This window comes from Loxodonta africana, chromosome 7 (assembly GCF_030014295.1).
Source record: "Loxodonta africana isolate mLoxAfr1 chromosome 7, mLoxAfr1.hap2, whole genome shotgun sequence".
NCBI classification, from domain to species: Eukaryota; Metazoa; Chordata; class Mammalia; order Proboscidea; family Elephantidae; genus Loxodonta; species Loxodonta africana.
Genome location: NC_087348.1, coordinates 25,310,357 through 25,327,589, shown reverse-complemented (window position 1 = coordinate 25,327,589; position 17,233 = coordinate 25,310,357). Strand labels below are relative to the sequence as shown.

Here is a 17,233-nt window from a genome sequence, read left to right as displayed (position 1 = left end):
AACTGCCTCAGTTTCAAAGGGTAGAGCGATGGCCTATGAATTATGGTAGAGCTTCAAAGAGTGAAGCCACAGTCTCCTAGGTTTCAAAGTGTCAGATCTTCACCAACTTGGTTTTGTTGTGTGGGGCTGCCATTCACAAGTGCGAGGGGATGGAGCAGATCCACTGCCCAAAACTGAGGGGGTGGGGCTGTCACACCCAAAGGGCAGAGCTGAGGGGGCAGCTTTGCCATTCAGATGGACTAGGAGAATGGAGCTGCCCAAAGCCGAGGGAGCAGAGTTGCCATTTCAGTAGGCCTGGAAGGCAGAGCTGAAGCCCAAGGCCAAGGGACCTCCACTAAGAATCCTGAGAGTGTGGCCAGTACCTGGAGTCCAGAGGGCAGGGCCATTCTGTAAATGGTCTCAGAGAACACAGGATTATTTTCAAGCCTCGAGAACTGATGTAATGTGTTCTGCTGACTTGCTTAGTGCTTGTTGTCCCTTCTTTCCCTCCAATTTCTCCCAATTGTAATGGAAATGTCTAGCTTGTGACTGTTCCACCATTGTACTTCGGAAGCAGATAGCTTGTATTCTAGATTCCCCAAAGCAAGAGGAATTTTTGGATTTTGGACTAGGAGTTGAATTAAGACTTTGTTATGATATGATGGGGTGACTATGTTTTACATGTGGCAAGGAAATGAATTTTTGTGGGCGCAAGGGTGAAATGTTATGGATTGAACTGCATTCCCCAAAAATGTGTGTCAACTTGGCTAAGATATGCAGTATTGTGTGACTTTCTACCATTTTGTCACCTGATGTGATTTTCTATGTGTTATAAACTCTACCTCTATAACGTTAATGAGGTGGGATTAGAGGCAGTTATGTTAATGAGGCAGGACTCAATCTACAAGATTAGGTTTTGTCTGAAGTCAATCTCTTTTCAGATATAAATAAGAGAAGTGAGCAGAGAGACAGGGAACCTCATGTCACCAAGAAAGCAGCTCCAGGAGCAGAGCTTGTGCTTTAGATCTGGGGCCACTGCACCTGAGAAGCTCCTAGACCAGGGGAAGATTGATGACAAGGATCTTCCCCCAGAGCAGATAGAAAGAGAAAGCCTTCCCCTGGAGCTGGCACTATGAATTTGGAATTCTAGCCTACTAGACTGTGAGTGCATAAATTCTGCTTTGTTAAAGCCATCCACTTGCGGTATTTCTGTTATAGCAGCACTAGATAACTAAGACACAGTCCATCGTATATTCAATATTCTTAGCCAACACCATAATTCAGGGACATCAATTCTTTTTTGGTCTCCTTATAATCATTGTCCAGCTTTCTCATGTATGTGAGGCAATTGAAAATATCATGGCTTCGGTCAGGTGCACCTTAGTCCTCAAAGTGACATTTTTGCTTTTTAACACTTTAAAGAGGTCTTTTGCAACAGATTTGCCTGGAGCAATATGTCGCTTGATTTTCTTACAGCTGCTTCCATGGGCATTCATTGTTGATCCAAGTAAAATGAAATCCCAGACAACTTCAGTCATTTCTCAGTTTATCATGATGTTGCTCATTGGTCCAGTTGTGAGAATTTTTGTTTTCTTTATGTTGAGGTGTAATTCATACTGAAGGCTGTAGTCTTTGATCTTCATCAGTAAGTGCTTCAAGTCTTATGTGCTTTCAGCAAAGGAAGGTTGTGTCATCTGTGTATCACATGTTGTTATTAAGTCGTCAACCAAACCCAAAGTGACATTATTCATACAGTCCAGTTTCTCCTTTATTTGCTCAGCATACAGATCGAATAATTATAGTGAAAGGATGCTATCCAGTCACACACCTTTCTTTATTTTAAATCATGCAGTATCCCCTTTCTCTGTTCAAATGACTGCCCCTTGTTCTATGTACAGCTTCTGTATGAGCACAATTAAGTGTTCTGGAATTCTCATTTTTTGTGATGTTATTCATAACAACTATGATCCATAATTTGTTATGTGGCTTTAAATTGAAACAATTTTTTTATAAGTGAAAGATGAATGGAATCTAATTAATCAGTCTTCTGATTATATGACTTCCACTATGATTTATTCACTGTAATATGTGTTAAAGTGGATCTAGAGACCCAGGAAAGGGTTCATATGGACTTATGTTGATAATAGACAAAAATTAAACTATGTTGCTTATGCATTTCAGCTTTACATATAATCCATTTTTTTCTTCTGATATGACTCCTGTTTTCTATTTTCTCTATCATTCTTGCTTCAAACTCACCAAAAGGCCCATAAGTCAGACCCAGACATGACCAGAAATCAAAATCTGCCTGCATTTCAAGGTATGATGTCTTAGCAGAAGAGAAATAAGCTACCTTTTGGAGCCTAGTGATGCGTTCACACCTCAGTTCTATCATTTGCTAACTAAACAACATTGGACAATGTCTTGGACTTTATCACAAAAACTCTTCAAGAACAGCTCTGAGTGGTACGCAGTCTTGAATCTGCTGCTTACAACAGAATTATCTTAAGAAGTTTTGGTCTAAGGCAAGAAACTATAAGTACATTATTGTGATAAAATTTAAAAGCTCAAAATGATAATTATCAAAGAGCCAAAAAAAAAACAAACTCTTGGTCAATTCCAACTCATGCAAACCTATAGGACAGAGCAGAACTGTCCTATACCATTTCCAAGGAGTGGCTGGTGGATTCAAACTGCTGACCTTTTGGTTAGCAGCCAAGTTCTCAACCACTGCACCACCAGGTTTTTATTTTCTAACTCCAAGTCTTTGCACATTTCATTAATTTTATTTTGTCTTCTCAAGCCGCCCTTTGAAATCTTCTGTTCAGCTATGGTACTTCATCATTTCTTCCTCTTGCTTTAGCTCCTCGACGTTCAAGAGCAAGTTTCAGAGTCTCTTCTGACATCAATTTTGGTCTTTCCTTTCTTTCCTGTCTTTTTAATAACCTTTTGCTTTCTTCATGTATGATGTCCTTGATATCATCCCACAACTAGTCTTGTCTTCAGTCATTAGTGTTCAATGCATCAAATCTATTTTTGAGATGGTCTCTAAATTCAGGAGGAATATACTCAAGGTCATTTTTTGGCTCTTGTGGACTTATTCTGATTTTCTTCAGCTTCTACTTGAACTTACGTATGAGCAATTGATGGTCTGTTCTGCAGTCGGCCTTGTTCTGATGGATGATACTGAGACTGATATCAAAGAGCAGAGATATAGAAATATTGGTTCTCTTCCCCTAAAGCTAGTAAAAGAGAAAAGCCAATGTAATGAAATAACTCATATGTCAAAAGCTGTCTTTGATGAATCTATAGATTTACCCACTTCTTGCAGTAATGGAGTGGGTTACAGATAGATGGCATTGAACTTAGCTACAAGCTTTAGAAACTTTCAACCAAACCATAAAGGACAGACACAACAATTAAAGATAAAAAATTCTGTGAGATAGGGCATTGCCTCAATGCAACTATACCCAGAGGTACAGTGTTGCCTCAGTATAGTTATAACCAGACCATACTTGCATAGAAGTAGAGGTCACAGCAGTAAGTTTAAGTGGTAAAACTGGCAAGGAAGAACAGGCTTTCAGTATAATTTGTTTACAATACCTTGTGTTTTGGTCACTAGAGAGGATGAAGAGAGTACTATGAAGTGTTTACACCTGGGTCAGTAGGAGAAATGGACACATGAATAATAATAATGGTGCCAAGAATTCACAGTGTGTTCACTATCTGTCATGCACTATGTTTTATACCTTTAATCCTGATAATAACATTCTAAGGAAGACAATATCAGCATCTCCATTTTACAGATAAGGAGATTTAGCAGCAGAGCTTAAACCAAGAACTCTATGGCTCTACAGCTAGGATGTGGTAAAACAGAGACTTAACCCAGGCACTCTGATCAATAAAATACATACAGACTTAGGCTGCTTCACAAAGTACATTTCAATGCTAGCTAAGACTTCCTTTTCTAAATATATAAACACAATCATATTACATTAGCATAAGAGCCTTCTTTTTCCTTCACGCCAACATCCTAGCATCACTGAGATCATTGTGGAAATAAAGATGTGATCAGCTAAACTTTTACAATAAAGAATGCAGGTATCAAAGGAGGTAATTTTCACTAAAATGTCTATAGGCTTAGCCTCGTTGCCATTTTGTAATGTATTCCTGCTTTCCCAGAGAGCATGTCTATTCCTTGATGGTCAAGCCTCATGAACGTAAACTGAAAAGGACAACAGGACAGCTGTTATGTTGATATGTTTTGAGGGAGAGTAATAGTTTGTGTACTGAGGGGGAAAAAGTATGTGCTATAAATAAATACACATGTATGCATACACATTTATATATACACATATATCTGTGTGTTTATAGATAAATGTACCCACATATCCAAGTAACATGTAAGTACTTATGCATGTGCAATTTTATAACTGTGGGGTGTGTGTGTGTAAGTATAATCAGGGTGTTACAGGTATATATAAAATAGCAAGAGAAACTCTATTATGCAAACATAGAAAGAACGAAAGGTGAAAATGTGAGGGATTATGTTATCTCAGTTCCCTCCAATTTTGTTTGAGTACCAAATCACTAGAATAAACAACTATTATAATAACTTATTGAAGAGGCACCCAAGTATCATGGAAAACAAGAGACTTTGACACACACTTACTGGATTTTATGTTTTAGTTCAACCAGTTAATAGTCATTAACATCTGGGCAATTATTGAATCTCTCTGAAAAAATAAAAAGGGGTATATATAAATCTCATAGGGTTGTTAGTAGTAGTATCTGATTGGCAGATAACACCCCAAAAAGTTACTGCGTATAACATAGATGTGTGTGTGTGTGTGTGTGTAATTGTGGTAATTTCGCATAGGGCTCTGTTTTCTAATCTTTAATTATTGTTATATTTTATGATTTTCCAACATTGGCATATCATTTGAACTATTATTTGCTTAGTATATTTCCCTTAAATTGACTCACACGTTTATTTAAAAAATCTGAAAACTAAACTTTATATAACCACTGCAAATGAAAAATCTGTGACAATTTGACAATTGCCCTAAATAGAGAGCAACAAAATTAAAAATAGACATTTAAAGTAACAAAGTGTCTGTGTAATATATAAAATCATCTCATGCACTGTATTTTGGGAAATATTGGCAAAAGACACGACTATAACAGGAGTTAATCAGAATTCTATTAAAATCACTTTAGCTAAAGGCAATTGATTTTCGATTATGTGAAGGCTTTAATATTATTATATCAAACTATGCATTCTTTCAATTATTTTTGTAACTGTATAACAACACCGAACCAAAAGTCGTTACCGTTCAGACTACTCCAACTCAATGCCAACACCGTCATTAAAGAGACAATGAGGAATATGCTTTTTGAATGGATTGCCTTAAGGTATAATTTCTAGACAGAAAACAATGTTTGATAATTATGGTTCTCATACCCTCAAACTGTTTTTTTTTTTTTTTGGGCCGATGGACATCTATAATCCGTTGCCGTCAATTCTGACTCACGGCAATTCAATAGCAAAGACATTAATCTTGAAAGTCATAGCTGTCAGTTGCTGGCGCAGGCACTCAATAAAGGAAAAATGTAATTGTCCTTATAATTGTTTTCTTTTGGTTTCATTTGTTTTGTAATTACAAAAGGATAATATTAAATAGCTAAGAAGAAACCTAATAGCTCAGAGTTTATACAGTAAACCACAGAGTGAGAAAGCACTCATAATGACAAAAGACCCAGTTTCTTGACTAATAAAGGCTCAAACTGAAATTAGGAATATGAGTAGGATTTTAATGTTCAGTGTTCCTGAAGCTTTGAAAAGAGATCTGGTTCCCCTTCGTCTGGGTAGCATACTGGATTAAGGTGAGGAATCACGAAATCATTAAAAAACAAAACAAACAAACAAACAAAAAACCAGTGCCGTTGAGTTGATTACGACTTATAGCGACCCTATAGAACAGAGTAGAACTGCCCCCATAGAGTTTCCAAGGAGAGCCTGGCGGATTCGACTTGCCGAGGCTTTGGTTAGCAGCCATAGCACTTAACCACTACGCCACCAGGGATTCCCACAAAACCATAGAGGTACCAAAAAAAAAAAAAAAGAAAGAAAGAAAAATTCAGGTAATTCGAAGAGCTCCAACGATAAAAGGATTGATGGCTCAGCTCCCAAGGGTGTAGTCAGGGAGACTGAAAGAGCCTCATATTAAAACCATAGTTCCAGAATGGAAACCAAACAAAAAGCCACGGTAAGGATAGTGTAAAAAGCCTGATGGAGGCTCACCTAGTCCATGCCTACAAATGTGGTAGACAAAAAACAGCTGAGAATTCCTGAGCCCAAGAAAAAGTCTATTGGTGTATGAAAGAGCTAGTGGAGAGACTTGGCCTAGAATTGAGAGACAGGGAATTGATTCATAATCAATTGATGTGACAGCTGAAGGTCAGGACAAATCCAAGGACATCACTGAATGGCAAGACAAAAGGGATATTACCTAATGGCTAAGACCAGATGGGAGAGTTCCTATTTCTTCTGATTTAACCAGATACATCTAACACAATTCCAGAAAATGTAACTTTCTGCTGAAGACTGTTTGCCAAAACTTAGTAGCAAGGTGATGTCTGATTAATAAGGAAAGATGGAAACTGTGGTCTATAGCTGGGTGACCAGGGTTTTATTTATTAAAGGAAAAAGGAAATAACGGCGATTGGGTAATATCTTTACCATAAGGATCACAGAAAATAGGGACCCTTGGAATGTCGTATTATGTCAGTCTCTGAGAAGACAGTTCTTGTTTGAGCAGCCTTACTTCATATACTTGACCCTAACTCTTCTGAAGCAAATTCAGGTGGTGATTAAAAAACATTAGAAATTGTTAACACAATTCCCATTACCAACTAATGGCATGGCCTCCTCTTGCTCTCAGAATCCAGGGTTAAAAAAGGATACTGCCAGGTCTGCCTTTCCTCAGATCCAGTCTAAACAAGTTATTGGGAAAATGTCACCTGATTAATTAGTATATTGACATGAGTGACAATACTTTTGGTGTTTGAAGTAGTTCACCTTAACAGAGGCATTGCCACAACTATATGCTACTTCTCAGAGTCTTTCTATACCTATTCAACTGTATACCCTTTTTAAATGAGATTGCTACTATGGGACATTCTACTCTATCCTATAGGGTCACTATGAGTTAGAACCTAACAACAACAACTTAAGCTAGAATAAACTCTCTCCAGGAACCATGCCTACCTGCCATTTGTCTTTATGCTAGTAAGTTAGAAAGAGTCATATAAGGTAGACCGATTTAAGTTGTATATTGTGCACACAAAAATTAAGATAAATTGAACAGTGAGCTTTGTTTTTACAAAGCCCAAATGAAATACCATTTTGAACCATACTGATCAAATTAGAACGCATGCTCAATGCAATAGCATTAAGTTGAGCTGACCTACTTATCTGGTTGATCTATGCTAGATGTTAAATGTTTGATTTAAACTGCTAAATACAGAGCCAACGAATGTAACATTACTGGGAAGAAGCTGTAATCAAACAATTTCAAATCAACCAAAGGTTTAATGGGACGTTATTCTATGGTCAAAGGTCAGATTTTAAATAACAGATAATCTTTTAACATTGGAAAATGTATAGTATAATCCAAACCGATGAGTAAAGTTAGGGTGGGAAAACAGGTTATAAAATATAAACATGGTTCACTCTCTCAAGCAATGCCTACTGAGGACAAGTCTTATGACTGTATTAAGGTACTAAGTGAAGATTCCAAATACAATTTCATTTTCAAAAATCCATTTATGTATAAATATTCTAGGATACTTTTTTAGGGAAACTGGAATCCATCAACATCCTGTAGTCATGTAAAAGCAATGTATATATATATATTTTTTTTTTTCTGTTGAAATTATATTTCACATGAAATCTAGGCCAAGGACTACAGACATAGAAAATATGCCATAGGAAATCACATTCAACTATAACATGGGGACCTTCAAATTAGCATTTATTTATCCACAACTTTTTATGAGTTGCTCCAATGGCTATGCTTAACACAGTTGTATGTACACCATGAATGACATTATGTCAGTTTAAATAAAAATGCTGCATATGTAGGGTATAAAGCATACTCAGTCGTTAGAGTTCATTCATGGGGTAACACATCACTGTGGTAGATTGAACCTTTTCGTATACGTAAGGGTTGCCTTTAAAAATGCCCTGAGGTACCGACATACCACAACGATGTGCACTACAGTTTCATTGCCCCAAATTTGCCTTTATGATTGCTTTATTGACTGCCTCTTTCACATCCTTGTTCCTCAGACTGTAGATCATGGGATTTAGCATGGGAATGACTGTGGTATAAAACACAGCCACCATTTTCCCCTGCTCCACGGACTCCTCAGTGGGCCGCCTAAGGTACATGAATATCAGTGGCCCATAAAACATGGTAACAGCTGTCAGATGGGAACCGCAAGTAGAGAAGGCCTTCCTCCTCCCATCAGCAGAGCTCATGCGTAGCACAGCTGCTACAGTGAGGGTGTAGGAAATCAGGACTACTGAGAGGGAATATGTGAAGTTAATTCTAGCGATGACAATCATTGTGTATTCTTTGATGTGAACTCCTCCACAGGCAATCTTGATGAGAGGAGGATCTGCACAACAGAAGTGGTTGATTTCAAAGTTTCCACAGAAGTACAAGCCATATGTCCACAGTGTGCATATTAGACTAACAGAGAATCCATAGATACAAAGCACAGAGATAAGCCGAACACAGACAGTCCTGGACATTTTGCTGCCATAAAGCAAAGGGTTGCAGATGGCCATGTACCGATGAAAGGTCATCACTGCCAAGATATAAACCTCCACATGGACAAGGGCAATGAAAAGGTAACACTGCACCAAACACCCCACATAAGAAATGGTTTTTGTCTCTGATAATAAGTTTTCCAACATTTTGGGAGTGACATTGGAAGAGAACCACACATCAACAAAAGACAAATGACTCAGGAAAAAGTACAAGGGGCTCTGAAGCTGGGGACTGATGCTGATCAAAATGACCATACCAATGTTCCCCATCACAGTGATCATGTAAACTACTAGGAACACCACAAAAAAGAGAACCTGTAACTCTTGATGACTGGTCAACCCCAGAAGAATAAATTCTGTCACATCTGTGAAATTTGGCATTGCCTTTACAGAGACACAATCTCTATGGCCTATAGAGAGAGACAAAACATGAATAGATTTGTTTTATTCCTGAAATATTTGAGTTCTGTTTAACCTTATTCTAATTCAAATAATTTAGAAAGCAATGTGATTTTCACACAATGTCCAAGGTGGTAATAAATATATAGGTATTGTTGTTCTCTTCAATTGGTCTTATACAAAATTATTTTAATAATTTTCCAGCTTCTTATCTGTAAAAGAGGTATATTACATTTATTACTAAATTAGAAGTAGGCATTAATATATTTGCTAGGTTATTACAATAGGGCTACTTTAAAATCAGAGGTCATAGAAATGACCAAAGTCATACTGAGAGTTTCAAGAGAAGGACTAAATCCATTCCAATATATTATTTTGTAGAAAAGAAACCTGAGGCCCATGAATGTTAAAGCACACTCCCAAGGTCAGATAGCCAGTTAATGCAAAACTGAGAAGTAAATAAGGGGCGTACTTTGATACTTCATTGAATACTGTCTTCACATATCTTACTTACCTCTCAACATCAAGAAAAATACAAATATGCATGTGATATTAACTTACCCATTTTTACATATCTTGGAGGGTAAGCCCTTTCATGCATAATTTTATGGCACAATGGACTTATAGATTGGTGTTACAATCTAGTCATCAAATAAATCTAGTTGACATATTTGTCCTACAGTATGCCAGCATATGATGTCATGTTTTCAAAATATAGAATTCCTAGTCATATTTTACTTTTTAAGCTAAACACTAGGCTGGCTTCATTGCTACCACCTGCAAGGGTAAGGCAAGAAAGACTTCATAGCACGGGCTATATCTGTTTTCCAGTTATCACAGAAAAGTAAACTAAAAGTGTATCAATCGTTTAGCACCCACTATCAAAATTATGTCCATGGATAAATATCAAAAGGTAAAGTGTTACATTAACTACAGTGGCTATTTCAGATTCCACCAGTTTTCAGAACCAATTAATTCCACCAGTCATTCACATTCCAACTTAATGTCAGTACAAATTAAATGTTTCCAAATAATATCTTCTATTTTTAATGCACTTCCCCTGTTGACTTCTTGCAAGAAGTAAAAAGGTACCATAAATGCTTAAGGAGATATTTATAGAATTAACACCATTTTAGGAATTTCAGTTTTCCATATTAACAGTGTTTGAGGAGGTCACTGACTTATAAATGGACCTTTGTTTTTAATTGTTCCCATTATTTCATTCTATAAACATCAAGGCCAAGCATATGAGAGATGCATTTGTTAGACTATGTCCAGAACTATTCTAAGTTCTAGAAAGATGAGGATGAACAAGATATATTAGACTCCTGCTCTCATCATACTTCTCATCATACTTTTTAAAAAGAAATAAACAATAAGCAAATGAGATATTTTAGATAGAGGAAACTGCTGTGGCATAAGTACATCCTGCTAATAGAATAGGTAATAAGGTGGGGGAGGGGGCGGGTTACAAATGTCCAAGAACATCTCTACGAGGAGGTGAATTTTGAACTGATGCCCAAATAGTGAGAAGAATCCAGCTATGTAGGAATATGGAGTAAGAGTGAAGTTTAAGTACAAAAGCTCTGAAGAGGAAATGTTAGCTTGGCAGGGTCAAAAAAGACACTGTAAAAGTGTATTGACTTGATGATCATATCCTGATCCCTTCACTTAGTAGCAGGGCATACTTGAAACAATTAATCTTTATGACCTATTTTCTTATCCCTAAAGTACTTAATATGAGAATTATATATGCTAGATTTAGAATATAAGCAACAGCATGATAAACGGAAAAGATTGAAGTTGTCTAGGATTTCATTTTATTTGGATCCACAATTAACACCCATGGATGTGGAAGTCAAGAAAACTAAAGATGCATTGCATCGGGCAAATCTGCTGCGAAAGACCTCTTTGAAGTGTTGAAAAGCAAAGATGTTCCCTTGAAGACTAAGGTGCGGCTAACCCAAGCTATGGTGTTTTCAATCACCTCATATGCATGCAGAAGCTGGACAATGAATAAGGAAGACTGAAGAAGAATTGATCCTTTGATTATGATGTTGGCCAAGAATATTGAATATATCATGGACTGCCAAGAGAACGAACAAACCTGTCTTGGAAGAAATACAACCAGAATGCTCCTTAGAAGCAAGGATGGTGAGACTAAGTCTCACATACTTTGGACATGTTGTCAGGAGGGATCAGTCCCTGGAGAAAGACATTATGCCTGGTAGAGTGGAGGGTCAGCAAAAAAGAGGAAAACCCTCAATGAGATTGAATGGCACAGTGGCTGCAACAACGGGCTCGAGCATAACAAGAATTGTGAGAATGGCACAGGACTGGGCAGAGTTTCCTTCTGTTGCACATAGCGTCTCTGTGCGTAGGAACGGACTCAATGGCACCTAACAACAACAACAACAACATATTTAAAATGAACTGAGTGCACAACTTAAATAAGCACTGAAGTTTTAGTTCTGATCTAAGTTTGCCCTTACGATGGATTTCCATGATCATAGCTCATCTTTTTTGGTTTGTTTTACGTGTTAGTCATTGGAAAGCTGCAGACCCTTGCTGTGAAAGAGAGCTAAGCTCTTGGACTTTTCTATATAAAAAACCCTGGCCTCGATAGCATGAACCTATAATTCTCTAGCTAACAGAGCTTGACTTGGGTTAGTGATACTATCATGCACTCAGCCACCAAGCAAAAGGTTGGCAGTTCAAATCCACCCAGAGACACCTCAGCTGAAATGCCTGGTGATATACTTCCAAAAGATCACAGCCATCGAAAACACTATGGAGTCCAGTTTTATTCTGAAACACATGAGGTCAACATGTGTCAGAATCGACTATGGCAGCTGTTTGGTTGGTTGGTTTTGGTACATTGTTTTAAGTACAGTATATTACATATTACAAAGCATCTTAGAAACATAAATAACACCGTTATCATGAAAGAGGATCAGTTTTCTAGATCATTGTCCATTTTGTTTCAGTCTCTGTGTGATGCGTGCCTTTTTCTTCTTCCACATATTATCACTGCAGGCCTGATGGTGCAGTGGTGAAGAGCTCAGCTGCTAACCAAAAAGTCAGCAGTTCAAATCCACCAGTCACTCCTTGCAAACCCTACGGGGCAGTTATACGCTGTCCTATAGGATTGCCGTGAGTCAGAATCTACTCCATGGCAAAGTGCATACATTATCACTAGCCCTGTGGTAGTAGAGTCTGTGTTATTCACCTTAGAAGCCCTTAAGTTGCCTAACTTAGTGTTTACATAAAGCAGATGCTCAGTAATATTCACAAATATGATTCTTTTAAGCTTCCTGATCTTTAAATCAGCTTCAGATGATACATTACAAACTCCAATATTTGTAAAGCTGTCTAGGAAAAATTTTTGTAGTGAAAGTAGCAGATGCTTTATAATATTAATAAGAATAGGTAATTTTATTGAATGTTTATTAAGTTCATGCATGCAGAAGTCCTACAAAACAGGTTCTATTAGCAGCTCCATTTTACAAATGAGGAAATTAAAGCACTGAAAGATTGAGAAAGTCTCCCTGGGTCAGATTGAGTGGATTGAGATGAAACCCAATTAATTCAACTTTAGCATTGTAGCATTAAAACCCAGTGCCGTCGAGTCGATTCCAACTCATAGCGACCCTATAGGACAGAGTAGAACTGACCCATAGAGTTTCCAAGGAGCTCCTGGCGGATTAGAACTGTTGACCTTTTGCTTAGCAGCCATAGCACTTAACTACTTCATATTGCTAACACTTTGATAGCCTATGATATTATTCTATTTCTTTTTATTTAAAATTTAGTTTAATTATCCATTAAGACAGGAGAAAGTTATCCTTTAGGTAGTTTATCCTCGATGGACTAGAAGAGTTTTGAATAAAATCCTAAAGCAGACTGGACTACAGATATAAGTCACTGCTTACCCCTATCCATCCAAGGTGGGGTGATCCCATTGACCTAAGATCAGATGACCAACTGACTTCGGGGAGAGAACTCATTTATTATATTTAGGTGTGAATTACTGATCAAAACTATTGAGAACATGGAATGTGTTCTTAAAAAAAAAAAATTCATGTTTATTAATGCTTGAAGAATTTCCCATGGAGAAAAACGGTGAAAATATAATCACTGGTGCAATTATTCCATTGGCTCAAGATCCCTAGTTCCGTTCATAGATATTTTAAAATAACAATGTGAAAATTAATGGCATTTAGCTGTAAAAAAGAGTAAAAAGAGAATATATGCACAATAAAGACTTGGTAAATCCCCTATAACAAACTCATTTTTACGAAGTTTTGACTATGCTGTGAATACAAATGGAGCCCTGGTGGCACAGTGGTTAAGGATTTGGCTGCTAACCAAAAAGTCAGCAGTTTGAATCTACCATCCGCTCCTTGAAACAGTTCTACTCTGTCCCGTGGGGTAGCTATGAGTCAGAATCCACTCGACAGCAACAGGTTTGGTTTGGCATGAATAAAAATAAGAAAATTTCCCAGTAATATAAAAACAGTCAAACATTGTGGTAAAAATAAATCTAAAGATAAGATGTTAATCTTCTCATCAAAAATGAAGGAAAATTGTAAGACTTGACTGCAATAATCTTCATTGCAAAGCACGCAGAACTTGAAGACCTACCTTCAGCAAAAACGAACAGCAAAGAGTGATTTCTCACCATTTATAAAAGAGTTGAACACTGGGAGCATCTCCCTAAGGAACCACCCAGGTAATTATGAAAGGAATAGTGACTAAAATTCTAGAAACATCTCAGGGGTAGAAGAAGGGAAATAATTTTAATAGGAAGAATAAAGCTTATAATAAGATTAAGATCAAAATCTTGTCGTCATAATACAACCTGTCTCCCACTTTTGCATGGGTTCTGCCCATTTTCATTTGCATTTGACAATTATGCATCTCGGGAAAAAATATTTTTGATTCGAATCATGTAAAATTTTTGTGACTGACTTTCCATGTAATAATACAGTTTAATAAGCAGTATGTATGAGAATAAACGATCACATCACTGCAAGTTCTATACATTTCATAGCTTTTTGTGTGTGTGTGTGTTTGTTTTTTTGTTTTGTTTTTTCAAGTGCTGTGAACTTTTGGGAGTAGATCTCCACGCCTTTCTTCTGAGATATTCCTGGAAGAATTTGAACAGCCAAGCCAACCTTTTTGGTTAGTGGCAGAGTGGTCAGCCATTTGCACCACCCAGGGGCTCTTTTTTTGTTTGTTTCTTTGCAGATGTCAGATACCACAAAATCAAGAATCATCTGCCAACTCTGGGAAGGAGTACAAGTAGAGCTCATTGATGAAGTATTAGATTATAGCAGAAAGAATTCATCCCACTACATTCAGGCTTTTCTGGGAGGCAGTAGTTTATGGACTTGGAACTTAGACAACTCTGAAATCAAACCTTGGGTCTACCACACTGACTATGTGGGCAAGCCATATAATTGTGAGTTCAATGTATTCATCTGTAGAATGAGGACACACTATTTTAAAGTGTTGTTGTTGTGTTCTGAGATAAGTTAGTAATAACTCTCAGCCCAGCAGGGCCTGTTGCCTATGAAGTTCAAAAAATTGGAAATAATTTGCATTCTCACCTCTAAGAAGTTTGCAAGTGTTAATTATCTCACCATCTCTATGTGATTGTGAATAATATAGTTGCCATTTTGAAGAATAAAAGGATACGTATATAAAATAACTATGAGGTTAAATTTTTGTCTAAGTTTATACAATTAGCAAGTTAAAGAACAAGATTGTCAACCTAGGCTATCCATACATTCTAAGCTGTATGATGCCTCTATTTAGTTTGGAAAACTAAGAACAAAATTAGACTCAGAAAAAGCTCTCTGCTGCATTCTTCATTGCCCCAAGTACTCGTAACTACTGACCCGTCCCCCACGTTGACAGATGAATTAAACAGTACCATAACAATTAGTAAGACTATTGTTTCTTATGTGCTCATAATATGAGACGATTCAATATGTTGTCATATTTTTCTGTCTCAAATTACTCACTAAATGGTTAAATGAATAAAAATTTCCCAAATTCATTCACTGCATTTTTAAATAAGAAAAACAAAGTATTTTAGTTTTAGGTAAATACTTAAACAATTTCAATTTCTGTACTTGTAAGCTGTGCCTGGAGCACTTTTTAATTAATTAAATTTTAATTAACCTTCACTACTTAACTTCCTTACAAGTGGGTCAATCTACTCTTTTTTTTGTTTTTCCTCTCCCAACTTTAGTCTGTGTGTCTCTCTTTTAGTTCTTTTCAGTGCACTAAAAAAAAGTCTTTAGTTTAATGTTCCTCTGCACTGGGCAATAATCTGCTGCCAAACAAATATTTAAGGAGCATAGAAGACAAAATGAAGTCAATTTTATTTTCTTAAACACATTCTGGTAATTACTTTGTTCATGGCTTCTTTCACGTCTTTGTTCCTCAGACTGTAGATCATGGGATTCAGCATGGGGATCACTGTGGTATAAAACACAGCCACCATTTTCCCCTGCTCCACGGACTCCTCAGTGGGACGTCTGAGATACATGAAGATAAGAGTCCCATAAAATATGATGACAGCTGTCAGATGGGACCCACAGGTGGAGAAGGCCTTCCGCCTCCCTTCCTTTGAGCGCATCCGTAGAATGGCAATGAGAATGAATAGATAAGAGATGATAACTACAGTCAGAGAATATGTGAAGTTAATGCCCGCAAGTATGAGCATCGTATATTCTTTTACATAGGTCCCAGCACAGGCCATTTTGATTAGAGGTGGGTCTGCACAGTAGAAGTGGTTGATTTCAATTTTCCCACAGAAGTACAAGCCATAAGTCCATAATGTCGCTGCAAGACTAGTCAGAAAACCATATATATATGGGAATGAAATCAGTTGGAAACAGACAACCCTTGACATTTTGCTGCCATAGAGTAGAGGATTGCCAATGGCCATGCATCTATCAAAGGCCATGACAGCAAGAATAAAAATTTCTACATGGACAAGGGCAATAAAGAAAAAACACTGTACCAAACAACCAGAATAAGAAATTATTTTTGTCTCTGACAAAAGGTTTTCCAGCATTTTAGGGGTGACATTGGAAGAAAAACAAACATCGACAAATGATAAGTAACTGAGGAAAAAGTACATGGGACTGCTGAGCTGGGGACTGATCCTGATTAATATGACCATGCCAATGTTCCCAACCAGGGTGATAATGTAGACCAGTAAAAACATCACAAAGAGAAGGAGTTGCAATTCAGGATGACTAGTTAATCCCAAAAGAATAAATTCTGTCACATTGGTAAGATTGAGCATTTTCTTAAATCTGACCCAGACACAGATGCATTTTACCTAATAAAATAAATAGAGATCAGTAAATACACATACTAAATATAGCCATTCTTCACTTATGTTGTCCTTTGTTAACCTACTTCTTTTAATGCCTCTACTGTTTTCCTTTTGTTCTCTCCTCTCTTTCTCTGGTATCTTTTTCTTACCAGTATTTCTTTCTTGTATGCATGTATGCATACATGGTATTTTTTACACCTAAAGTGTTAAAATATTCATAAGTACAGCAATATATTGACAGACCTTCTATAAAGAAAGATTTTGTTTGTCTGCAAAGATTTCAGAAAAACAGCTCCTGCTATTTCCTGGGAAGGGAAAGGCCTCTTTCAGTGGCCCCAACTTTGAGAAGGTATATACATTTTATTTCTTCATTAAATTTATAGAATTTAGAATACCTGTGATATATTTGAAATCTAAAGCACAAGGAAAGAAATGCTATTCTGTAATCAAAAAGTAAAATGTTATTTCCATTTAGTCACCTGGCAAATTTGTTATGTTTATTAAAAAAGAATATAATAAAACTGTGTAGATGGCTTGACATAAATCCATTACTCTTATCATAATGGAATTAAAAAAAGAGAGAGAAAATCTCTTACAGCATCACACTGATTTAGCAATTTTAAAAAAAGAACAATTCGAATCAATCTAAAAAATTGTTT

At 36.9% G+C, this 17,233-nt stretch overlaps 2 protein-coding genes across 2 annotated transcripts; both read right to left on the bottom strand.

Annotated features, from left to right (window-relative positions):
* Nucleotides 1–7,850: 7,850 nt before the first annotated feature.
* LOC135231856 (olfactory receptor 5M9-like) lies at nucleotides 7,851–9,199 on the bottom strand. Its single transcript, XM_064289054.1, has one exon. The coding sequence runs from the start codon at nucleotides 9,197–9,199 to the stop codon at nucleotides 8,267–8,269; it is 933 nt and encodes a 310-aa protein (XP_064145124.1). The 3' UTR covers nucleotides 7,851–8,266.
* A 6,409-nt stretch (nucleotides 9,200–15,608) lies between these two features.
* Nucleotides 15,609–16,885, bottom strand: LOC135231855 (olfactory receptor 5M3-like). Its single transcript, XM_064289053.1, has one exon. It carries the CDS (start codon nucleotides 16,539–16,541, stop codon nucleotides 15,609–15,611), a length of 933 nt encoding a protein of 310 aa, XP_064145123.1. The 5' UTR covers nucleotides 16,542–16,885.
* Nucleotides 16,886–17,233: the final 348 nt, after the last annotated feature.

Coding starts and splice junctions, on each gene's coding strand:
- LOC135231856 (XM_064289054.1), bottom strand. CDS start 9,199: ATGCCAAATTTCACAGATGTGACAGAATTTATTCTTCTGGGGTTGACC.
- LOC135231855 (XM_064289053.1), bottom strand. CDS start 16,541: ATGCTCAATCTTACCAATGTGACAGAATTTATTCTTTTGGGATTAACT.